At 43.9% G+C, this 26049-nt stretch overlaps 1 protein-coding gene across 1 annotated transcript in view; it reads right to left on the bottom strand.

Moving 5' to 3' along the window:
- LOC124775204 (monocarboxylate transporter 12-like) overlaps positions 1-26049 on the bottom strand; it is a 163890-nt gene that overhangs the window by 38434 nt on the left and 99407 nt on the right. The window contains exons 3-5 of the mRNA XM_047250043.1: positions 19299-19467; positions 15630-15794; positions 1417-1720 (exon numbers count right to left, since the gene is read on the bottom strand). Of these exons, the coding sequence (XP_047105999.1) occupies positions 1417-1720; positions 15630-15794; positions 19299-19467 (638 nt within the window). The remainder of the gene's footprint in view (positions 1-1416; positions 1721-15629; positions 15795-19298; positions 19468-26049) is intronic.

Raw genomic sequence — 26049 nt, 5'->3', positions numbered from 1 at the left:
ACTACCTAAATTTATATGGATTACAACCTCAACTAAAATAGTAGGTTTTTGAAATTTCTTATTACATAGACAAGTTTTGTGCAAATTTATTATTCAGTCTTCATCTTACAATTGATACTTTATAACACAGTACAATTAATAATCAAAAATCAAACCTTGAAGTCATGTATTTTACATGAAAATTTACAGTCCTTGTGTGCACACGTTTTCTTCTTCTTTCCTTCTCTATGCTGGACGAGGTAGTCAGTCATATCAAACGTAATTGAATCTGATATGCGGCTGTCGGAACATGCCCTTGATGCAGATGGTCTCCCGGCTCCTTTTGGTAAAAGGTTGGTGTCTTTGCAAATACATTGTTGCTACTTCTCTCTTGAAATCAATCTGAGAAATAGTTTGGTTTCTTGCTTTATTATACAAAATCCAACTGTTTTGTATGACGACATCTAACATCCATGTAAAGAGACACCAGTACCATTTCTTGCTTCTTATTGCAATGCGATAGCATGCTAGATTCTGATTCATCTGAGCAGCACCTCCCATATATGTATTATATTTGGCTACCAGTTTTGGTCTTGGAATCATTATATTTCTCTTTTTTAGTTGCGAGAATCTCTTGACTTGGCCAACTTCTTGTGCACCACATGAAGAAGAGATCATTGTGACAACTGAGTTGTCGAGCCACCGCACATACAATAAGCCATCATTCTTCTCTATTCGGATCGGGGGGGGGGGGGGGGCTCAACAAACACATCACCTTCAATATCGTCATTATAAAGAATGTCCAGCGCCTCAGCAAGCGAGAAATCTCTTCTAAAACAAAAAAGAGAAAATTCGTGCTTTTACTGAGTACAAGCGCCTATTTTTGCCATATGGCAACACCGACGTTCAAACGGCCTAAACGAACGTAATTTATTTCACAGCAAGCAGTAACCCCCAAAGAATATAAATTTGAGTATTTAAAGCACGACCAAACTAAAAAACCAAATTATATATCGTAAGTTACTGTGGAAAACATACTTACTCGAACTTATACTCCATTTTTCTTCGTCATTCAGCAAATGACGACTTCCAACACTGCTTATGCCGCAGAATTTAAATGTATTGTTAAAACTGTTGCATTGTAGCGATCTTTACAGTCTTGTGGAACGGAATCCAGTGCTGCCAACACTCTCGCTTCGTTGATGTCGTGGAATCAATGATTTTAAAAAAGTGTTAGAAACGTTGCCATATGGCAACGCTGGGCGCTAATGGGTTACTGACAGTTCGGTAATTTTCACATCTCTCAGAGTGTAGAATATGTCTGAACACAAAATATGTTCCATGATTAAGTGAAAGTGGCCGGTAATTATGTGTATCCGATTTTCTACCCTTTCTGTAGATTGCTATGACCTGGGCCTTCTCCCAGTCCAGACTTACCAGGTAGAAGACGGGCGTGTAGACTCCGAGCGCGCTGACGGCGGATGAGAGCATGAGCACCTGCACGGCGCGGATGCGCAGCGGCGTGACGTCGAAGAAGGGCGGCCGCGGCTGCTGCTGGAGCCTGCGCTGCTGCGGCGAGGGCGGCTTCTTGTGGCGCGCCTTCTTGCGCTGGCTCTTGAGCAGCAGGATGGCGCGCCGCTGCGGGTGGTACATGGACGCCGAGCGGTACAGCATGCCCAGGAAGAAGGCGCCGCACAGCAGCACCGTGACGGCCTGCAGGCCGAGGCGCCAGCCCCACTGCCTGCCGCAAGCACGGCGCGCTCACCACCTGTGGCCGCGCTCCGCCGGAATACCTAACGCAAAGTGCCGGCGCCCCCCGCCCGGCTAAGCAGCGGCCCGCGGCCGACATCAAAGGCGCGGCTGCCTGCGGTTCCCCACACCGGCTGGCAGTTACCGGCTTTGTGCGCACGACAGCGCATTACCTGCCCGTGTCAGCTATGGCGGGCGCACCTCAGTGACGGAGTATATCGAGTTCCGACCACACTTTGTCCGTCCACTCGACTGTCTTTAGAGAGTTCATTAAGTCTCTTCGGGTTTCAAAAGCGACACAGGTGCTTCCTCTTTGTGAATAATGAGCTTAGGTTCCCAAGGGGAATGAAACCGTAACGCTGGAGAGTGCAATAATCGTCTTTCAGAAGATTTCCAGAATATCTTTCACATATCAGTTAGCTGTACACAAACGGCGTGACGTAAGCTACGAGGAGGAGGGAACATCCAATAAATAATGCAAAACATTTTTTTCATGGCCAGTTTCGGCTGAAAAAATGCGGAATTTCCTGTGCGCCATCGAGGAATTTTCCCGTTTCAGCCCTGTAGTTACGCGAAGTTCCGCTAGGTGGCGGCGCTGTACGTGGCCTCCGACATGGAGTCTGTAACGGAGGGGCAGTCTAAGCAGGGAGCTGACATTGAATTTCTTCTGACAGAAAACCAGAGCATCGCATATAGTCATAGGGTGTTCCATAATGCCTTCGGAGACCTGGTAGTGAACAGAAGCACGGTGAGTCGTTGCACGATAAGCCTGTCAGTGCATTAAGGCTGCTCAAACATGTCCGATCAGCGGTAGGGAAGGTAAAATCCGACTAATTAAAACCGATACCGATATTTTTGTTCTGAGTAACCGATACTTTTCGGTATTTGTTTGGTCTCGGTTTCAAAACGCTTTTATTTTCTATTTTTTAATAACAACAGAAAAGTAAGACCGAAACATCAATTAACCACAACAGCAGTACTAAAATATTTCGTTTTTAAATAAACCTTTTTTTAAGGCAGGTGTGATTTTTATTCGTAAAATTTTCGTTGGTTTGAAATACTGCATTATTATAAAAAATGGAAAAAGTGATCAGTGCTATTTTAATAACAATACCGACAGGAACGAGTAACAAATGCATGACATAGGAATTGGTACAGCATTTCTGAGACAACAACGGCCCTTTTGCCGTATGAAGTGACTTGAGATAAGCGATTACATGCAATACACGGTAGTTTCTCGCTGTAGTCACTGGACATCTTTTGTATTGCAGAATGGCACCAACTCTGTTCTGGGAATATTTTTATGTGTCGTAGCAACGAAATACAATGCTTCATTTGATATGAGTATGGATTAAAGATCAGTCTCTCATTTGTATCAAATAGTAAAAGAGGAAGAAAATTATGTTAACAATAAAAAATTACAAACTTAACAACAGTTCATTCGTAGTGTACAATGGAAATAGAAAGTAGCTGATCTGTCACCTGTGTGTACATAATATGCTTTTGAAAATGGACAAATTAACACAAAAAAAGAGTTCTTCAATCTCAGTTTTCACACTTCAGCGCTGATTATTAGCAGTGGCCAAGTAGTAGTATGGTCCCCGATTACAACATGATTTTTGAGCCGAGTTTCAAAAAATTAGACTTATTAGGAGAATGCTACTCGTTCTTTTGTAGTATTCAACCACTTATTTTTTTTAGAAAATCACTGAACGTTTGACAGATTAAGATACCTTTTATTTGGCTATTAAATTTGAAATTATCTTGAAACTGAGAGCGTGAAAATGTTTTTCAGTCTTTGTTAGAATTCTACTTTTATTACGGAAAACGATAGACATAAAAACCGAAAATCGATTATTTCAGAAACCGGATATTTTGAGCGGTGTTAACACTCAGTTTAAACTGCCGCGAAAGAAAACAATATGACCGGAAACCAAATGATTCAGCGATAAGCGCCACCCCTAGCCGGCAGTCGCAAGCAGCTGTGCTGGACTCAGGAAACTGGAGAAATGACTTCAGCGAGTCCGCCACCACAAAACTGTAAGCTAACTTCTCTTTCTCTATCACAATGCAAGGCCTCACAAAAGCCTGCACACCCGAGAGGAGATCCTTCATTGCACTCTTCTTCCTCATCCACCATACAGCCCTGATCTCACACCTTCCGATTTGCACCTACTTGGCCCAATGAAATATGCATTCCAAGTGAAGCAGTACGTTTATGATGAGGAGGTTATTGATCCACCAAGATGTCGGCTCCGTAGAGTAGTACCATGCGAGAAAGCACACCCTCCGAGCAAATTGGCGTAAGGCAGAGGCGTTGAACGGAGATTGGTTGAAAAATTCTGTAGCCAAAATACTGGAGAATAATATGGTGTATTGGATTCCTGAATAAAAGGAATCTGCTTTCAAGAAAAAAAAAATAGATGTGTTGCATTACTTACTGAACGCTCCTCGCAAATGTGTCGAGAAGAGTTTAGGTTTCTGAAGAACAATAGGCTAGAAGTATTTAGTATGCTGTGCTATCAAGAAAATTTACAATTGTGATGGACAGATAAAATACTCGTACAAAATGAAGAAATATAACACAGTAGGTGAGGGAAGCGGTCTTTGGAAGCCACTTCACAAAAGAAAAACAGGTGATCTGCCCGACTGAACGGCATCCCAAAACAATTAACTCGCCACACTGTTTGGAGGAGTAGAAACGAAAGCTGGGAACAGGCAAATACTACAGGGCTATTACAAATGATTGAAGCGATTTCATAAATTCACTGTAGCTCCATTCATTGACATATGGTCACGACACACTACAGATACGTAGAAAACCTCATAAAGTTTTGTTCGGCTGAAGCCGCACTTCGGGTTTCTGCCGCCAGAGCGCTCGAGAGCGCAGTGAGACAAAATGGCGACAGGAGCCGAGAAAGCGTATGTCGTGCTTGAAATGCACTCACATCAGTCAGTCATAACAGTGCAACGACACATCAGGACGAAGTTCAACAAAGATCCAGCAACTGCTAACTCCATTCGGCGATGGTATGCGCAGTTTAAAGCTTCTGGATGCCTCTGTAAGGGGAAATCAACGGGTCGGCCTGCAGTGAGCGAAGAAACGGTAGAACGCGTCGGGCAAGTTTCACGCGTAGCCCGCGGAAGTCGACGAATAAAGCAAGCAGGGAGCTAAACGTAGCACAGGATGGTGCTCCACCGCACTTCCATCATGATGTTCGGCATTTCTTAAACAGGAGATTGGAAAACCGATGGATCGGTCGTGGTGGAGATCATGATCAGCAATTCATGTCATGGCCTCCACACTCTCCCGACTTAACCCCATGCAATTTCTTTCTGTGGGGTTATGTGAAAGATTCAGTGTTTAAACCTCCTCTACCAAGAAACATGCCAGAACTGCTAGCTCGTATCAACGATGCTTTCGAACTCATTGATGGGGACATGCTGCGCCGAATGTGGGAGGAACTTGATTATCGGCTTGATGTCTGCCGAAACACTAAAGGGGCACATATCGAACATTTGTGAATGCCTAAAAAAACTTTTTGAGTTTTTGTATGTGTGTGCAAAGCATTGTGAAAATATCTCAAATAATAAAGTTATTGTAGAGCTGTGAAATCGCTTCAATCATTATAATAACCCTGTAGAATAGACCAAAAAGAACATAGAGGACGTCGTGAGCGGTACGAGCGGTACGTAGAAATAAAACAATATTAGCACAGCATAGCCAAAGACAGAGTACAGTATAAATGAAGAAGAAATGCTGATGGTTTTAAAAATGGCCAAATTTTAATTACCATGAATGGATACAATCATCCTCAGATCCAGTGAACCACAACATTTTCTCAACACTGTAAGTTCAATGTGAGGAAATTATCGGTCTTGAAATGCAGAGAAACTGTCACAAGTTTGCAACAACCAGCTACTTTCCATAACTTTAGTTTTGCTTGTTTCGGACTTTTCCTCATTCATCTGCCCTAATTGACCTACATGCTTATCGCTTTTTCGCGGACTGCATTTCGAAATGTGAAACTACATTCCGCGCTTCTTCCCCTATTGGAGACATATTACATTCAATGGGTTACATAGATGAGAGGTGAAATATAACAATTTTTAACCAGAGTTTGTATGACATTCACTGGACATTGTTTTTATTGTTTTAGTCAGTATTATCACATCTCAAATAATGGAATACTTTCATTGATACCTTGTGTTTGCAAAAGTTGTTCAATAAATAATTCCCACATCCTTTTTTTACAGCTGTTAATGTATAATGGAAAACGCCCTGCTTCAAATTTGATCTTACGTGTTGTAAGTTCTGAACAATTTTGGCAGATGACTGAGATGTGGTGGACCATCAGAATGGCGTCTCTGCATGACACTTGTTAAAAGAAACATACTGTAATCATTCTTGCTTGCGGGAAAATGGTTCAAATGGCTTGACGCACTATGGGACTTAACATCTGTCATCAGTTCCCCAGACTTAGAACTACTTAAACGTAACTAACGTAAGGACATCACACACATCCATGCCCGAGGCAGGATTCAAACCTGCGACCGTAGCAGCAGCGCGGTTCCGGAATGAAGAGCCTATAGCCGCTCGGCCACAGCGGCCGGCTGCTTGCGGAAAAAGAAACCGTAGTGAACACTAATAACAGTTAGTGCGCAGAGGGTGGTGATGATGCAGATGATAGCTGTTGTGCGATGGGTAAAGAGATTTAAAGCTTTAGGAAATAAAGGAACATTTCAGCTACGTTAGGGACATCCTGTCACAGCCATGGAACCGACATGGTGAATCGTGCGGATGCCATTGTTCGTGTAGAACTGAACAGTTGGATCTACAGCTATCGGTGAGCATTGTAAGTTGGTGCACAATTAGTGTTATTGCCATGGGGCATTCCACTGTTAAATGCGGAGACGGGAGCGGATAGGTGGAAACAATACACTGATGACCTCTATGACGGGGAGGACTTGGATGACAGCCTGAGGGAAGAAGAGACTGGAGTCGATATACAGAAGATATGGGATCTAGTATCAGAATCGGAATTCGAAGACTTAAAATCGAATAAGGTAGCAGATATAGATGGCATTCCATTAGCATTTCTAAAAGCATTGGGAGAAGTGGAAACACGACTATTCACATTGTGCGTAGAATGTATGAGCTTGACGATCAACATCCACACAATGCCGAAGACTGCAAGAAAAAACAAGTGGAAAAATTATCACACAAACAGCTTAACTGCTAATGCATCCAAGTTGCTGACAAGAACGTAAAAGAAAATTGAGAATGTGTTAGGTGACGATTAGTTTGGCTTTAGGAAGGTGAAGGCACTAGAGACGCAGTTCTACGTTGCGATTGATAATGGGAGCAAAATTAAAGAAGATTAAGACACGTTCATAGGATCTGTCGAACTGGAGAAAGCGTTCGACAATGTCATACAGTGCAGGATGTTAGCAATTCTGAGAAACATAGAGGTGAGCTACAGGGAAAGACGCATATTATACAATGTGTAAAAGAGCCAACATGGAACAATAGGAGTCTAAGACCAAGAACAAAGTGTCCGAATTAAAAAGGAAGTAAGACTACTTTTCAATCTATACATGGAAGAAGCAATGACGGAAATAAAAGAAATGTTCAAGAAAGGAATTAAAAACCAAGATGAAAGGCTATCAGTGAGAACATTCCCTGACGACACTGTTATTCTCAGTGAATGTGAACAAGAAAATGGAATGAACAGTTTAATGAGTACAGAATATGGACTGAGAGTAAATCGAAGAACCACGTAAGTAATGAGAAGTAGCAGAAATGAAAACAGCGAGAAAGTTAATATCAGTATTGGTGATCACGCAGTACATAGTTAAGGAATTCTGCTATCTAGGTAGCAAAATAATCCATGACAGAAAGAGAAAGGAGGACATTAAAACCAAACCAGCACTGGCAGAAAGGGCATTCCTGGCTGACAGAACTCTATTAGTATCAAGAAGAAATTTCTGAAAATGTACATTTGGAAAACAGCAATTGTGTGGTACTGATATTTGGATTATGGGAAAACTAGAAGAGATGAAAATCCTAGCATTTGAGATGTGGTGCTACAGAAGAAGTTTGAAAATTAGATGGACTGCTAAAGTCAGGAATGAAGAGATTGTCCAGAGAGTTGGCGAGAAAGTATATATGGAAAACACTAACAAGAAGAAGGGACAGGATGGTAGGACATCTTTTAAAACTTCAGAGAATAATTTCTATGGTATTACAGGGAACTTAGTGGGTAAAAGCTCTAGAGGAAGGTAGAGACTGGACTTTATCCAGCCAATAGTAGAGGACGTAGGTTGTAAGCGCTTCTGTGAGATGAAGAGTTTGACACAGGGAAGGAATTGGTGGCGGGCCGCATCAAATCAGTCAGAAATTTGATGACTAAAAAACAAAAAAACACAAAACCATTGTTTCAACGAATGCTAACAGAGTACTGCAAGATCCAAAGAAAATCCGTTTCATTTGAAATGTTGAAGCAATGGAGAGGCGATTCGGTCACGGATCGTTGCATGTGACGAAATATAATCGCATCAGTTTGAGCTGGAAACGAACCTGGAGTGGCGCCACCCACAATCATAAAAAAGAACCAATTCAATCTAGTGTCCTCCGGTCGTGAATTCATGTTGACACTCTTATGGGATAGTGAGGTTGTCATCCATGGATGTGTTAGCAAGAGAGTCAACCATTAATTCAGAGGCATATGTGAAGACTGGGAACAAACTCATGACCGTTTCCGAGTCGTTCGATCTCACAAAAATAAAAAAAAAGAAATCTAGCACCAGTAGCACAGCGCACCCCTCAAACAAGTCTGAGAATCCAAGAACACATCGTCATTACCTAATCCACTCTATAGCCCAGATCTGGCACCCTCAGACTTCTACAAGTTTGGGCTACATAAGAATTATACACATGAGACTTACTTTGAAAATCATGTGAGCGTAATTCATGCAGTTGAATCATGGCTTCGAACACAGGACAAGAACTTTTACCAACTCTGAACGCATGCTCTTACAAAACGCTAGCGTAACGCCACAGAATGGGATGGGATGGCGGCTGTGTAGAATAATAGCACACAGAGGAGATATGTTGATTGATAGTGTCACCAAATAATAGATCTTAATAATAAACATATTCTGAGAAAAAAATGTGTGGATATACTTCTTAAACTACTCTCACATACACTGATAAGCCAAAACATTATGACCACTGCCCACGACGACATTAGTTACCACCTGGTGGCGTTTCCGGTTACATGGCGCGGTAATAAAACAAGGTAAGATGAGCAGACGCGGACGGGGGACCACCCTAGCGAAGATATGGGCTGCAAAAGGGGAAATCCATTGAGATAAGCAACATTAACAAAGCGCAGATTGTTATTACACAGAGCCTGTAAACGAGTGTCTCGGAAACGGCGAACTTGGTCGAATGTTCATTTGCTACTGTCGTGAGCATCTACGGAAGTTGGAAGGACACTGAAACTACAACTAGGCGCTAAATGGTTGTACGACCACGACTCTTCACAGAACGTGATGTTCGGAGGCTTGTCTTCTCAATAAAGTAGGACTGATGATGATCTGTGTTACCTCTGCCGAAAGAGCACAATGCTGGTGCACGCAAAAGTGTTTCGGAGCACAGCCTTCATCGTACGTTGTTCAACATGGAGCTCCGCAGCGGACCACCCCTACGAGTTCACATGTTGACGCTTCAACATCGTCAGTTACGACTGCAGTGGGCATGGGACCAGCCGTCGATCAATGGAAGCGTGTCGGCTCTTCGGTGAATGACACGTTTACTACACTAGGTCGATCGTCATCTCCACATACGCCATCATCGAGGTGAATGGCGGCTCGAAGAGTGCAGCGCACCATGGACCCAGGCTGGTGGGAGCAGTATTATGCTGTGGGAGACGTTCTCCGGCGCTTGCATGGGACTTGGGGTGGTAGTCGAAGAGAAGCTGAAAGCTGCAAACCGCCAGCATTCCTTCATATCTGATGTCTTCCCTGACCGCGACCTCATCTTTCAGCAGTGTAACTGTCCGTATCTCGGAGCCAAATCCGTGCTACAGTGGTTTGAGGAGCATTGTGGTGAACTGAAGTTGCTGCTTCGGCGGCCAAATTAGAGTTATGTAAATCTCGGCATATCAGTGGTCCGTTTTTACGCGAATTACATGGCCTGTGCGTACATGTCTAACGCCACATACCTCCACAACCCCACCAACAAACTGTCGGATCCCTGCAGTCGGACAAACAAGCTATTAAGCAAGTGGTCAAAAGGTTTTGAGTCATCAGTGTATGGTACGAACAAACGACTTGCCTGTCGTGCTGGAGGAGGTACCATTCCATTCGTAACGGAACACCAACCCGTTTCCTGCAAAACGTAAGAGGACACCTATACACATATTTAATGGGCAACGGATTGGTCGGTGAGCTCCAGTAAGTTGGACAGCTCGTTCCTGCGATCTTAATCCTATGGATTTTTGGTTGTGGGGCACTTGAAATGTTTGGTGCAAGCAAGCACTAGAGACTCCCATCATCGATGACTGTCACCGCGTCCGTGACTGACCTGGAGATTTTCAGAAAGTGCATGATTCCCTAAGGCGTCGGCCAGAAGCACACCTTACTATTGGCACCATACTGGACACCTTTCATCGATGTTCTACAGGTGCAAGTTGCATGTAACATGTAGCCAATACTATTAGAAGCTCTACCGTTTCACAGCAACAGAAAAATATATTCCCGTTTATTTACTTATTTGTTTACTGCTTTCTGAAGGTCGTTCGTTATACGAAACAATTTGCAGTTGATGAGATATTTTTAAAGTAGCTAAGGTGAATAAGTGTTCATAGCTGTTAAGTTATGCATTTCAGTACCACATTTACCGGACATTTTTCCATGATTTAGCCCACACTACCACCTTTCAAAATATGGAGTACTTTTTTTCAACGTCCTGTGTACATACGGATGTCCCATTTACGACGGTGAGTCATATGAAAATCTTAAATAGTTTTCTAAATATTATTTATTGTGCATAAGTGGTACAAAGCTGTATCACTTTCCAACACAATCTCCCCCACGCTCAATGCAAGCCCTCCAGCGCTTACAAAGTGCATAAATTCCTGTAGATAAAAATTCTTCTGGTAGTCCGCGCAACCACTCATGCACCGCGTGGGGTACCTCTTCATCAGAACGGAACTTCTTTCTTCCCATTGCGCCTTTGAGTGGTCCAAATATATGGAAATCACTTGGGGCAAGGTCTGGTGAGTATGGTGGATGAGGAAGACACTCAAAATGCAGGTGTGTGATAGTTGCAACTGTTGTACGGGCAGTGTGGGGCCTTGCATTGTCATGTTGCAAAAGAACACCTGCTGACAGCAATCCACGTCGCTTTGATTTGATAGCAAGCCGCAGATGATTTTTTAGGAGATCTGTATATGATGCACTGGTGACAGTGGTCCCTCTAGGCATGTAATGCTCAAAATGACGCCTTTTTCGTCCCAAAAGAAAGTCAGTATAACCTTCCCTGCTGATTGTTCTGTTCGAAACTTCTTTGGTTTTGGTGATGAGGAATGGTGCCATTCCTTGCTCGCTCTCTTCGTTTCCGGTTGGTGGAGGTGAACCCAAGTTTCGTCCCCAGTAACGATTCTTGCAAGGAAGCCATCACCTTCTCGTTCAAAGCGCCGAAGAAGTTCTTCACAAGCATTAACACGTCGTTCTCTCATTTCAGGAATCAGCTGCCGTGGCACCCATCTTGCAGACACTTTGTGAAACTGGAGCACATCATGCGCAATGTGGTGTGCTGACCCATGACTAATCTGTAAACATGTTGCAATGTCATTCAGTGTCACTCGGCGGTTTTCATTCACTATGACTTCAGCTGCTGCAATGTTCTGTGGAGTCACAACTCGTTGTGCCTGACCTGGATGAGGAGCATCTTCCACTGAAGTCACACAATTTGCGAACTTCCTACTCCATTCGTAGACTTGCTGCTGTGACAAACATGCATCACCGTGTTGAATCTTTATTCGTCAATGAATTTCAATAGGTTTCACATCTTCACCACGCAAAAACCGAATAACAGAACGCTGTTCTTCCCTGGTGCAAGTCGTTAAGTGGGGCAGCTGTCTTTATACTGATACTGCGACGGTATGTATGCATCTGCACTATGCTGCCACCCACAGGCCATTCTGCACGCTGTTTGTAGCACGATTACCAACTTACAGGATAACGGCGCGAAATTTCGATTTGTAATTATTAATTTAAGGTTTTCATTTGACTCACCCTCGTACGTTGACTAGCCCAAATAACTTTAGCTGAAGCAATAGAAAGAATATGAAACCAAATGTCGTTTAGCTACAGGGGAAGCATTAACCAGAATGACTGCCTTTCTTGAGTCTGTATTCCTTACGAAGACGTGAATGCAAATACGTCTTTAGTTCTGCTCAAACACGTATCACGGAATACCATTAATCTAAATGTTACTTTATTAAATAGGTAAAACAAAACTGACTTTCACATCCCTGTACTAGCACGGAGTGCATGCATCTTAGATAATGTAAGTAGGTATAGATATTACTTAACCACGTAGAAAGTAGTTTACAAGAACAGTAACTGCAAGTGTTTACAATACGGCACATACAGTACAGTACTGAAGCTATTTTAAATGTATGCCTTCCCTTTGGTGTGAATTCTCCATGTGTCTCCGATTGTTTACCGTCGACTATGGCTCCTATTCATTATTTACATGGTAGTGCTACTACTTTAATGAGTGGGAAAAAGCAAAGTGGCACCTGTAATCTGAAGCGAACGAGATTCAGAAGGGAGAAATACGGACATACAGCAGTATCGAGAAGAAGATCAAAGTAAACTGAAATAAAGAAAAGTAATAATTTTAAATTATCAACTACAATGAGGCGAAAAAAGTCATGGGATAGCGATCTGCCCATGTACAGACGGTGGTAGTATCGCGTACACATGGTTCAAAAGGGCAGTGCATTGGTGGAGCAGCTATCTGTATTCAGGTGATTCACGTGGAAAGGTTTGCGACTTGATTATGGCCGCTCGACGGTATTAACTGAACGCGGAATGTTAGTTGGAGCTAGAGGCATGGGGCAATCAGTTTCGGAAATCGTTAGGGAATTCAGTATTATGAGGTTCACAGTGTCAAGAGAATTTAGAGAATACCAAGTTCCAGGCATTACCTCTCACTAATGACAACGCGGTGACCGATGGCATTCGGTTAACGACCGAGAACAACGGCGTTCGCGTAGAGTTGTCAGTACCACCAAACTAGCAAAACTACGTCAAATAACCGCAGAAATCAATTTAGGACGTACGACGAAGGTATCCAAGACCGGGTGGCGAAATTTGAAGTTAATGGGCTATGGCAGCCGACCACAGGCGCGAGAGTCTTTGTTAATTGCACGGCATGGCCTATAACACCTTTCCTACCTTCGTGACCATATCGGTCCGACCCTACACGGGATGAGTCCCTATTTCTACATCTACACCTACATCTACATCTACATGCATACTCTGCAATTCACATTTAAGTGCCTGACAGAGGGTTCATCGAACCACCTTCACAATTCTCTATTATTCCAATCTCGTATAGCGCGCGGAAAAAATGAACACCTATATCCTTCCGTACGAGCTATGATTTCCTTTATTTTATGGTGGTGATCGTTCATCCCTATGTAGGTCGGTGTCAACAAAATATTTTCGCATTCGGAGGAGAAAGTTGGTGATTGGAATTTCGTGAGAAGATTCCGTCGCAACGAAAAAGCCTTTCTTGTAATGATTTCCAGTCCAAATCCTGTATCATTTCTGTGACACTCTCTCCCATATTTCGCGATAATACGAAACGTGCTGCCTTTCTTTAAACTTTTTCGATGTACTCCGTCAATCCTATCTGGTAAGGATCCCACACCGCACAGCAATATTCTAAAAGAGGACGGACAAGCGTAGTGTAGGCAGTCTCCTTAGTAAGTCTGTTACATTTTCTAAGTGTCCTGCCAAAAAAACGCAGTCTTCGGTTAGCCTTCCCCACATTATTTTCTATGTGTTCCTTCCAATTTCAGTTGTTCGTAACTGTAATACCTAGGTATTTAGTTGAATTTACGGGTTTTAGATTAGACTGATTTATCGTGTAACCGAAGTTTAACGAGTTCCTTTTAGCGCCCATGTGGATGACCTCCCACTTTTTGTTATTTAGGGTCAACTGCCACTTTTCGCACCAGTCAGATATCTTTTCTAAATCGGTTTGCAGTTTGCTTTGATCTTCTGATGACTTTATTAGTCGATAAACGACAGCGTCATCTGCAAACGACCGAAGACGGCTGCTCAAATTGTCCCCCAAATCGTTTATATAGATGAGGAACAGCAAAGGGCCTATAACATTACCTTAGAGTACGCCAGAAATTACTTCTGTTTTACTCTACGATTTTCCGTCAATTACTACGAACTGTGACCTCTGTGACAGGAAATCACGGATCCAGTCACATAAATGAGACGATATTTCGTAAGCACGCAATTTCACTACGAGCCACTTGTGTGGTAGTGTCAAAAGCTTTTTTCAGTTGGTAAGAGCTGATGGTGGGGTTCGAGTGCAGCGCAGACCCCACGAAGCCACGGACGTAAGTTTCTTGATGCAATAGTTTACCAACAGCCGTATGTATTGTAGAAATTTATTTTATTTTATGAATTTCTATGTGCTACCAGTTTCGGTATTACATTGATGCCATCTTCAGGCCCCACTCGTCATAGTCGTAAAATCGTTATACACGGAAGGAGCCATATAACTGGATTCGTGAATCAATCGTCCCGCAGCAGCTCTTGGTGGCTTGAGTCTGTGTCGCCTGGCTGTTGGTAAACTATTGCATCAAGAAGTTCATGCCAGCCGTCGTCCCACGATCCATAATGGATCAACGAAGACGGACGTAAGTTGTCAAGAAGGCATTTTGTAAGCTGGTGGTGGCTCCATAATGTTGTGCGCTCTGTTTACATGGAATGGACAGGGCACTACGGTCAGACTGAACCGATCATTGGCTGACTATGGTTATGTTCGGCTACTTGGAGACCATTTTCAGCCATTCATTGACCTCATGTTCCCAAACAACGATGGAATTTTTATGGATGACAATGCTCCATGCCACCGGGCCGCAGTTGTTTGCGGTTCGTTCGAAAAATACTCTGGACAGTTCGAGCGAATAGTTTGGCTACCCAGATCGCTCCACACAGCCAGCCACTGTGGCCGAGCGGTTCCAGGCGCTTCAGTCGGAAACCGCGCTGCTGCTTCGGTCGCAGGTTCGAATCCTGCCTCGGGCATGGATGTGTGTGATGTCCTTAGGTTAGTTAGGTTTAAGTGGTTCTAATTGTAGGGGACTGATGACCTCAGATGTTAAGTCCAATAGTGCTTAGAGCCATTTGAACCATTTTTTCTCGCTCCACACATCCCATTGAAGATTTATGGTGCGTAATCGAGAGGTCAATTCGTGCACACAATACTGTACCGGCAACACTTTCGCAATTTTGATGACTACAGAGGCAGCATGCCTCAATATTTATATAGGGCACTTCCAACAACTTGTTGAGTCCATGCCAGGTCGAGGTTGTACAACGCGCCGGCAAAAGGAATGTCCGACACGATATTAGGAGGTATCCAATGAGTTTTGTCATCTCAGTGTATAGATTTAGGAGTACCAAACGTTACTACAAAGGCAATAATTGAAAATCTATAACAAAATAGTGAGATTCATACTGTGATGTTTATTGGCCATTGATATGGTGTAGATGAGAGCAAAACAAACAAAATTGCTGCAAACCTCTCCATGACGTCAGAGGCTTAGACGCGGCACGTTGTGCACAGAGCGACTCACCCGACGGCCTCGCGGTAGAGCACGGAGAAGAGCGCGATGCCGACGCCGGCGCCCGCCTGCACCACCATCTCGACGAACTCGCGGCGCCGCCTGAAGTAGTGGCCCAGCGTCAGCGACGCCGTCTCTCGCACCAGGCCGCTAGACATGCCCAGCAGAACGCCGTAGCTGCAACACAGCAACGCGACGTCACCAGGTACTTCACTAGATATTCTGAAGAACAGTGTGCTCCAGACTGTAAGACAAGTCCTCGACATCAACTGGTCGACAAGTATTACACTACAGACCATAAAAATTACTACACCACGAAGATGACGTGCTACAGACGCGAAATTTAACCGACAGGAAGAAGATGCTGAGATATGCAAATGATTAGCTTTTCAGAGCATTCACACAAGATAGGCGCCGGTGACGCATCTACAACGTGCTGACATGAGGAAAGTTTCCTACCGATTTCTCATACACAAACAGCACTTGACCGGCGTTGCCTGGTCAAACGTTGTTGTGATGCCTAGTGTAAGGAGAAGAAATGCGTACCATCACGTTTCCGACATTGATAAAGGTCGGATTGTAGCCTATCACGATTGCGGTTTATCGTATCGCGACATTGCTGCTCGCGTTGGTCGAGATCCAATGACTGTTAGCAGAATATGAATCGGTGGGTTCAGGAGGGTAATACGGAACGCCGTGCTGGATCCCGACGGCTTCGTAACACTAGCAGTCGAGATGACAGGCATCTTATCCGCAAGGCTGTAACGGATCGTGGAGCCACGTCTCGATCCATAAGTCAACAGATGGGGACGTTTGCAAGACAGCAACCATCTGCACGAACACTTCGACGACGTTTGCAGCAGCATGGGCTATCAGCTCGAAGACCGTGGCTGCGATTCCCCTTGACGCTGCATCGGAAACAGGAGCGCCTGCGATGGTGTACTCAACGACGAACCTAGGTGCACGAATGCCAAAACGTCATTTTTTCGGATGAATCCAAGTTCTCTTTCCAGCATCATGATGGTCGCATCCGTGTTTGGCGACATCGCGGTGAACGCACATTGAAATCGTGTATTCGTCATCGCCATACTGGCGTATCACCCGGCGTGATGTTATGGGGTGCCATTGATTACACGTCTCGGTCACCTCTTGTTTGCATTGACGGCACTTTGAACAGTGGACGTTACATTTCAGATGTGTTAAGACCAGTGGCTCTACACTTCAATCGATCCCTTACAAACCCTACATTTCAGCAGGATAATGCACGACCGCAAGTTGCAGGTCCTGTACGGAACTTTCTGCATACAGAAAATTTCCAATTGGTGAGAGATCTGGAGAATGTGCTGGCCAGGGCAGCAGTTGAAAATTTTCTGTATCCAGAAACTCCCGTACAGGACCTGCAACATGCGGTCGTGCATTATCCTGCTGATAAGTAGGGTTTTGAAGGGATCGATTGAAGTGTAGAGCCACTGGTCGTAACATATCTGAAACGTAACGTCCACTGTTCAAAGTGCCGTCAATGCGAACAAGAGGTGACCGAGACGTGTAACCATTGGCACCCCATACCATCACGCCGGGTGATACTCCAGTATTGCGATGATGAACACACGCTTTCAATGTGCGTTCACCGCGATGTCGTCGAACACGGATGCGATGCGACCATCTTGATGCTGTAAACAGAACCTGGATTCATCCGAAAAAATGACGTTTTGGCATTCGTGCACCCAGGTTCGTCGTTGAGTACACCATCGCATTCGCTCCTGTTCGCGATGCAGCGTCAAGGGTAACCGCAACCATAGTCTCCGAGCTGATAGTCCATGCTGCTGCAAACGTCGTCGAACTGTTCGTGCAGATGGTTATTGTATTGCAAACGTCCTCATCTGTTGACTCAGGGATCGGGACGTGGCTGCACGATCCGTTACAGCCATGCGGATAAGATGCATGTCATCTCGACTGCTAGTGATACGAGGCCGTTGGGATCCAGCAAGGCGTTCCGTATTACCCTCCTGAATCCACTGATTCCATATTCTGCTAACAGTCATTGGATCTCGACGAACGCGAGCAGCAATGTCGCGATACGATAAACCGCAATCGCCACGGACTACAATCCGACCTTTATCAAAGTCGGAAACGTGATGGTACGCATTTCTCCTCCTTACACGAGGCGTCACAACAACGTTTCACCAGGCAGCGCTGGTCAACTGTTGTTTGTGTATGAGAAATCGGTTGGAAACTTTCCTCATGCCAACACGTTGTAGGTGTCGCCACCGGCGCCAACCTTGTGTGAATGCTCTGAAAAACTGATCATTTGCATATCACAGCATCTTCTTCCTGTCGGTTAAATTTCGCGTCTGTAGCACGTCACCTTCGTCGTGTAGCAATTTTAATGGCCAGTAGTGTAGATGAATAGTATCGCCAAGTGTATTTCTTTGTGAGAAGTAGAGAAATGTGATCTGTTCAGTCCTCTGGCCACAACTTGGTGTCATTAAAACAGAATGAACAACTGTAAGTTAAAAGTGAGACATTGCTGGCTAGAGGAGCTTTGTAATCTTGAAATGTTATGGCACCCCACACGTCGGCTGCCTGGTGGATAACTAACTAGTCCCGGTGACCCATCGCTGCACTTCCGTCCAGTAACTCCCTTAGGCGGAGGTGAAATCATAGCTGATTTGGTCAGAGTTAGAGATGAGACAGCGTAACATTTAACACTCTAACGGTAAGGTTGGGGTTGGATCCGAGCCCAGCGAGTCTGTTTCGTTTATAACTCCCCACTCCCTTTTCTGAGGGCGCTGTGGTCCCAGCTAATCTACCAGCCAGTCGTCCCGAGAACGCCGAGGAGGCCACGTCAGTCTGGTGAGTGACCTGCAGCTACCCTCTCTATCCGAAACCCACATTACCCGCGCTCGGGTTGGATCCGACCTCACCTTACTGCTTACGTCACACTTATTAGTTTCTTTTGTGGGGAGGATTCAACCCCATTTTGATGTTTATATTACATCTAACTTTTGTTTTCTCTTCTAGTATCTTACTAAAATGGCGCATCAACTCCTTAGAACTCCTGAGGAGATATACAACGAGTTTCTCCAACAGGAGGCTGAGCCAGAGGATGTCGACAATATCGATGCAGAAAACTGTTCAGAAACCATCTATTACATTATATGTACAAAGACATTTATTATTGAGAACTTTATGCTGACACCATAATTATTTTCTACAAGTAGTAAGAGATGTTTCTCATTTAGTTCCTATCTTTAGAAATTCTAAAGCACTCAAGTTCCTAGTTGATGACTGAATCTATTGATTTTTACTATGTTTTCAAATGTTTTGTACAGAATATTTCTATTAAGGTATTTTTTTGCAATCAAGTTCCTATTTTTTCCAAAGTACTTTATATTCTTACTTATTAACTATAGAAATAATAAAAAAAGTGTTATAACAAATATTATATGTGTTTAATTGATAATAAAACTTTTTCCAATTGTTCATTTTTTATTTTACCCTGAAAAATCGATATTTGGAGGGTGGGGTCTGATCCAACCACACCTTACCGTTTAAGTCAGGATACTTCACCATACCGCTAGAGGGTTAAGTATGCCTGTGCCATGGTAGCAGAGAAAAAGTCCTCTTTACAAATTGAATGAAGTTAAAGTACTAAGAGCTTGCTAGGAGGTGGGGACATACCTGAGCAGCAGCTGGTGCAGCTGCGTGGCAAAGGACGCGAAGAGGCAGGCCAGCGCCATGACGAGCCCGGCCAACATGGCGGTCAGCCGCGTCCACTTGCGCCTGCACAGAGAGACCGCCAGGGGCGCTGCCAGCAGCCACGACGACGTGCTCAGAGCGCCCAGCCACGCTGAAACAGCGAGACACTCCACAGCTCAGCAAGTGGTTGGGCACAGGTGGGGAGGTTAGAGAACTCTAGCGTTTAATTCTGACTGTGTAGCGTCTGCCAGAAGCAAATATCTGTTCGAGTAAATAGCAAATCCTGAACGTGGCGCGTCAAAAAGATAAAAAAAAAAATAAAAAAAAAACAATAAAATGTCACTGTTATTTTAGTCGTAATGATCTAAAAGCGGTGCAATATGTGATTTCTTTTTTGTGTGTGCCCACTAATGTGTCGGACTGGTATGCACATACTGCTAAATGAAACCATTTCAGCTTTTCTACCTTCATTGTAATAGACATTTCAGATAAAGTGTCTTCCTCTGTAACTTAGGTGTAAAGAGTATTTAATTACACGGGCAAGTGTAAGAAAGTTACTGTTTCCACAGAATTTTGAACATAGTATTTTCCAGAGAGTTATAGCGACTTTGCACAATTTTTTAAACACAACATAATTTTTCTGTAACTTGTTGCCAGTGCTATATTCAAAAATAGTGGAGTGAGTCACATAAAGATCCTATAAGCTGAAACATGGCTCAGACTACTGCACATGTAGATTTGCCTTCTTGCATTGGGTGTCCTATATCTACATCTACATTTGTACTCCACAAGCCACCCAACGGTGTGTTTCTCTGGGCCATTTACCATTGCTCAGTTGACTTCACGGCCAGTATGTTCAATGACTTGTAACTCAGCATTGAGAATAATTTAATGAAGGGAGACGACGAAAGCGAATTACTGTAGTAAGAAAATTTAAAACAAAACTGCAGAAAGAGTAACGTTTCTTACGTTTATCTACTTAACTAAATGCTCATTTTGCTTATTACTTTCCTTCCAAAATAAGTATTCCTTTCTATTATTATTTTTTAAGTTACAGAGAGAAACAACTTATCGGTTACTGACATAATTGAACTGCGGCAGATGCCGCATACAAATCGTATTGAACCGTAACTGATTCCTCCATTAAATCTAATAGACTCAAATCTACATCTACATCTACATTTATACTCCGCAAGCCATCCAGCAGTGTGTGGCGGAGAGCACGTTACGTGCTACTGTCATTATCTCCCTTTTCTGTTCCAGTCGCGTATGGCTCGCGGGAAGAACGACTGTCTGAGAGCCTCCGTGCGCTCGAATCTCTCTAATTTTACATTCGTGATCTCCTCGGGAGGTATAAGTAGGGGGAAGCAATATACTCGATACCTCATTCAGAAACGCACCCTCTCGAAACCTGGCGAGCAAGCTACACCGCGATGCAGAGCGCCCCTCTTGCCACTTGAGTTTGCTAAACATCTCCGTGACGCTATCACAGTTACCAAATAACCCTGTGACGAAACGCGCCGCTCTTCTTTGGATCTTCTCTATCTCCTCCGTCAACCCGATTTGGTACGGATCCCACACTGATGAGCAATACTCAATTATATGTCGAACGAGTGTTTTGTAAGCCACCTCCTTTGTTTATGGACTACATTTTCTAACGACTCTCCCAATGAATCTCAACCTGGTACCCGCCTTACCAACAATTAATTTTATGTGATCATTCCACTTCAAATCATTCCGCACGCATACTCCCAGATATTTTACAGAAGTAACTGCTACCAGTGTTTGTTCCGCTATCATATAATCATATACAATAAAGGATCCTTCTTTCTATGTATTCGCAATACATTACATTTGTCTATGTTAAGGGTCAGTTGCCACTCCCTGCACTAAATGCCTATCCGCTGCAGATGTTCCTGCATTTCGCTGCAATTTTCTAATGCTGCAACTTCTCTGTATACTACAGCATCATCCGCGAAAAGCCGCATGGAACTTCCGACACTATCTAATAGGTCATTTATGTATATTGTGAAAAGCAATGGTCCCTTAACACTCCCCTGTGGCACGCCAGAGGTTACTTTAACGTCTGTAGACGTCTCTCCATTGATAGCAACATGCTGTGTTCTGTTTACTAAAAACTCTTCTATCCAGCCACACAGCTGGTCTGATATTCCGTAGGCTCTTACTTTGTTTATCAGGCGACAGTGCGGAACTGTATCGAACACCTTCCGGAAGTCAAGGAAAATAGCATCCACATGGGAGCCCACATCTAATACTTTCTGGGTCTCATGAACAAACAAAGCGAGTTGGGTCTCACACGATCGCTGTTTCCGGAATCCATGTTGATTCCTACAGAGTAGATTCTGGGTTTCCAAAAAGGACATGATACTCGAGCAAAAAACATGTTAAATTCTACAACAGATCGACGTCAGAGATATAGGTCTATAGTTTTGCGCATCTGCTCGACGACCCTTCTTGAAGACTGGGACTACCTGTGCTCTTTTCCAATTATTTGCAACCATACGTTCCTCTAGAGACTTGCGGTACACGGCTGTTAGAAAGGGGGCAAGTTCTTTCGCGTACTCTGTGTAGAATCGAATCGGTATCCCGTCAGGTCCAGTGGACTTTCCTCTGTTGAGTGATTCCCGTTGCTTTTCTATTTCTTGGACACTTATTTCGATGTCAGCCATTTTTTCGTTTGCGCGAGGATTTAGAGAAGGAACTGCAGTGCGGTCACCCTCTGTGAAACAGCTTTGGAAAAAGGTGTTTAGTATTTCAGCTTTACGCGTGTCATCCTCTGTTTCAATGCCATCATCATCCCGGAGTGTCTGGATATGCTGTTTCGAGCCACTTACTGACTTAACGTAAGACCAGAACTTCCTAGGATTTTCTGTCAAGTCGGTACATAGAATTTTACTTTCGAATTCACTGAACGCTTCACTCATAGCCCTCCTTACGCTAACTTTGACAACGTTTAGCTTCTGTTTGTCTGAGAGGTTTTGGCTGCGTTTAAACTTGGAGTGAAGCTCTCTTTGCTTTCGCAGTAGTTTCCTAACTTTGTTGTTGAACCACGGTGGGTTTTTCCTGTCCCGCACAGTTTTACTCGGCACGTACCGTCTAAAACTCATTTTACGATTGCCTTAAACTTTTTCCATAAACACTCAACATTGTCAGTGTCGGAACAGAAATTTTCGTTTTGATCTGTTAGGTAGTCTGAAATCTGCCTTCCATTACTCTTGCTAAACAGATAAACCTTCCTCCCTTTTTTTTATATTCCTATTAACTTCCATATTCAGGGATGCTGCAACGGCCTTATGATCACTGATTCCCTGTTCTGCACTTACAGAGTCGAAAATTTCGGGTCTGTTTGTTATCAGTAGGTCCAAGATATTATCTCCACGAGTCGGTTCTCTGTTTAATTGCTCGAGGTAATTTTCGGATAGTGCGCTCAGTATAATGTCACTCGATGCTCTGTCCCTACCACCCGTCCTAAACATCTGAGTGTCCCAGTCTATATCTGGTAAATTGAAATCTCCACCTAAGACTGTAACATGCTGAGAAAATTTATGTGAAATGTATTCCAAATTTTCTCTCAGTTGTTCTGCCACTAATGCTGCTGAGTCGGGAGGTCGGTAAAAGAAGCCAATTATTAACCTAGCTCGGTTGTTAAGTGTAACCTCCACCCATAATAATTCACAGGAACTATCCACTTCTACTTCACTACAGGATAAACTACTACTAACAGCGACAAACACGCCACCAGCGGTTGCATGCAATCTATCCTTTCTAAACACCGTCTGTGCCTTTGTAAAAATTTCAGCAGAATTTATCTCTGGCTTCAGCCAGCTTTCTGTACCTATAACGATTTCAGCTTCGGTGCTTTCTATCAGCGCTTGAAGTTCCGTTACTTTACCAATGCAGCTTCAAATGGTTCAAATGGCGCTGAGCACTATGGGACTCAACATCTGTGGTCATCAGTCCCCTAGAACTTAGAACTACTTAAACCTAACTAACCTAGGGACATCACATACATCCATGCCTGAGGCAGGATTCGAACCTGCAACCGTAGCGGTCACGCGGTTCCGGACTGACGCGCCTAGAACCGCACGGCCACACCGGCCGGCCAATGCAGCTTCGACAGTTTAGAATTACAATACCGATTGCTGCTTGGTCCCCGCATGTCCTGACTTTGCCCCGCACCCTTTGAGGCTGTTGCCCTTTCTGTACTTGCCCGAGGCCATATAAACTAAAAAACCGCCCAGTCCACGCCACACAACCTCTGCTACCCGTGTAGCTGCTTGCTGCGTGTAGTGGACTCCTGACCTATCCAGCGGAAACCGAAACCCCGCCACCCTATGGCGCAAGTCGAGGAATCTGCAGCCCACACGGTCGCAAAACCGTCTCAGCCTCTGATTCAGATCCTCCACTCGGCTCTGTACCAAAGGTCCGCAATCAGTCCTGTCGACGATGCTGCAGATGGTGAGCTCTGCTTTCAACCCACTAGCGAGACTGGCAGTCTTCACCAAATCAGATAGCCTCCGGAAGCCAGAGAGGATCTCCTCTGATCCATAGCGACACACATCATTGGTGCCGACATGAGCGACGACCTGCAGATGGGTGCACCCTGTACCCTTCATGGTATCCAGAAGGACCCTTTCCACATCTGGAATGACTCCCCCCGGTATGCACACAGAGTGCACATTGGTTTTCTTTCCCTCTCTTGCTGCCATATGCCTAAGGGGCCCCATTACGCGCCTGACGTTGGAGCTCCCAACTACCAGTAAGCCCACCCTCTGCGACCGCCCGGATCTTGCAGACTGGGGGGCAACCTCTGGAACGGGACAAGCAGCCATGTCTGGCCGAAGATCAGTATATTCAGAGCCTGAAACCGGTTCGTCAGACAAACTGGAGAGGCCTTCCGTTCAGCCCTCCGGAATGTCTTTCGCCCCCTGCCACACCTCGAGACGACCTCCCACTCTACCACAGGTGAGGGATCAGCCTCAATGTGGGCAGTATCCCGGGCAGCCACAGTCGTAGTCCGTTCGGGGGATGCGTGGGACGAGCTGGCCGTCCCCGACAAAGCCCCATCCGGACCCCCACAGTGTTGCCCATTGGCAACAGCCTAAAGCTGTGTTACCGAAGCCAACACTGTCTGAAGCTGGGAGCGAAGGGATGCCAACTCAGCCTGTATCCAAACACAGCATTTGCAGTCCCTCTCCATGCTAAAAAGTGTTGTGAAAAGAACGTCTGAACTAATCTACAGAGAGCACAAACAAATCGACATAAAATTTAAACGGTTATTGAAATACAAAATTGCCTAGTAAATGCAGTAACGCTGCTACTTGCGCACTGCTGACACACTGCTCGGCGGCGGAAGGAGACTACGCGATTTTACACTATTCAGGTACTAAAACGCGATGCTACAACTCTCAAATACTATAATACGCCCGAAATCTATGAATTAAACAATGCAAGTACCAAAAACATGCAAAGAAATTAAGAATTAAACTATGTAACAAATAAGTGAGCGAGGAGTATACGACTTGCTGCTGACAGCTGCTTATCCAACGGCGGCAGGGAGCTTGTCGTACTTATGTAAGAACGTTTTAATAATGCGTAGAATGGTCCCTTTATTAAAAAATAAGTTAAGAATTTATCTAGTCGCATGTTATCTATATAACCTGAAAGAATATCCGAAAGCTGGTGATTAAAGACGAGCTCCATCCAACAAAACATTGTTAAGACCTCTGTACAACTGTAAACCAAGACACATAGGCAGACAGTGGTGTACTTTACTTTGTACAATAATGGTCTCTTCTGTTGATGTTCTCTTTTAACTTACATTCTGCTGCTGAAGCGAAGCTGCCAAACAGTAGAATTGAGAAGATTACTGAGTGATATTTTGTTAGCATCCACATGTGATTTTACTGTGTTCTTTATCTTACTTTGGATACATCTGTGATGACTTGTACTGATTTTATGTATGGATACAAGTTATTTCACAATCTGGTAATCCGTTTCTAAATGTATAAGGATACTATATACTTTTCTCCCCTCATCATCGTTTCACACTCCCCCAACAAAAAAAAAAAAAAAAAAAAAAAAACGCCATCACTATTCGTCCCTGCTCTTACATAGTATGTAAATACACAGCAATATAATTAAGTTGAATTACACACATACAATAAACGAAAAAAAGAGTATAGGTCAAAGACTAACTAGTAATAAGATTATGTTGGCAACTCGACAAAATATAATACATATTTAAAGTATAAAAATAAACAGAAAATAGTGGTGTGCGAAAAAGTGTGCTGTGAAAAACATAAAAAATGCATAGTGCTGCAGAGCAACTAAACATTAGACCACAACTACCAGTGTCTAAAGAGGAAATACATCAACGTTGTGTTAGCAGACGGCATTTCCTGATGTAAGCGAGAAATCAAGCGGAAATCACCGTAAGTAAAAGCCAACGTATTGTTAAGAAACAGTTTTTAGATCTTAAAGCAAATGAAAATGCAAATAACTTAATTACAGACCACTGATGACGTTTCACCTCAATAAAAGGAAACGCATCTGGTTGAAAGAAAAGGAGAAATAAAACACGCATTCTTGTGTAGTTGCAACGATAGAACTAAAATACCCTCAAGATCGTAAAGCAAATACGAACAATACGCCACAAAAACGAAGAATTTAATGAATATTTACTTTGCATCGGAGTGTGGACTGATCTGAA

Source organism: Schistocerca piceifrons, chromosome 2 (assembly GCF_021461385.2).
Source record: "Schistocerca piceifrons isolate TAMUIC-IGC-003096 chromosome 2, iqSchPice1.1, whole genome shotgun sequence".
NCBI lineage: Eukaryota > Metazoa > Arthropoda > Insecta > Orthoptera > Acrididae > Schistocerca > Schistocerca piceifrons.
Note: the sequence above shows the minus strand (reverse complement) of the source record. Positions and strands in the feature narration are given on the sequence as shown.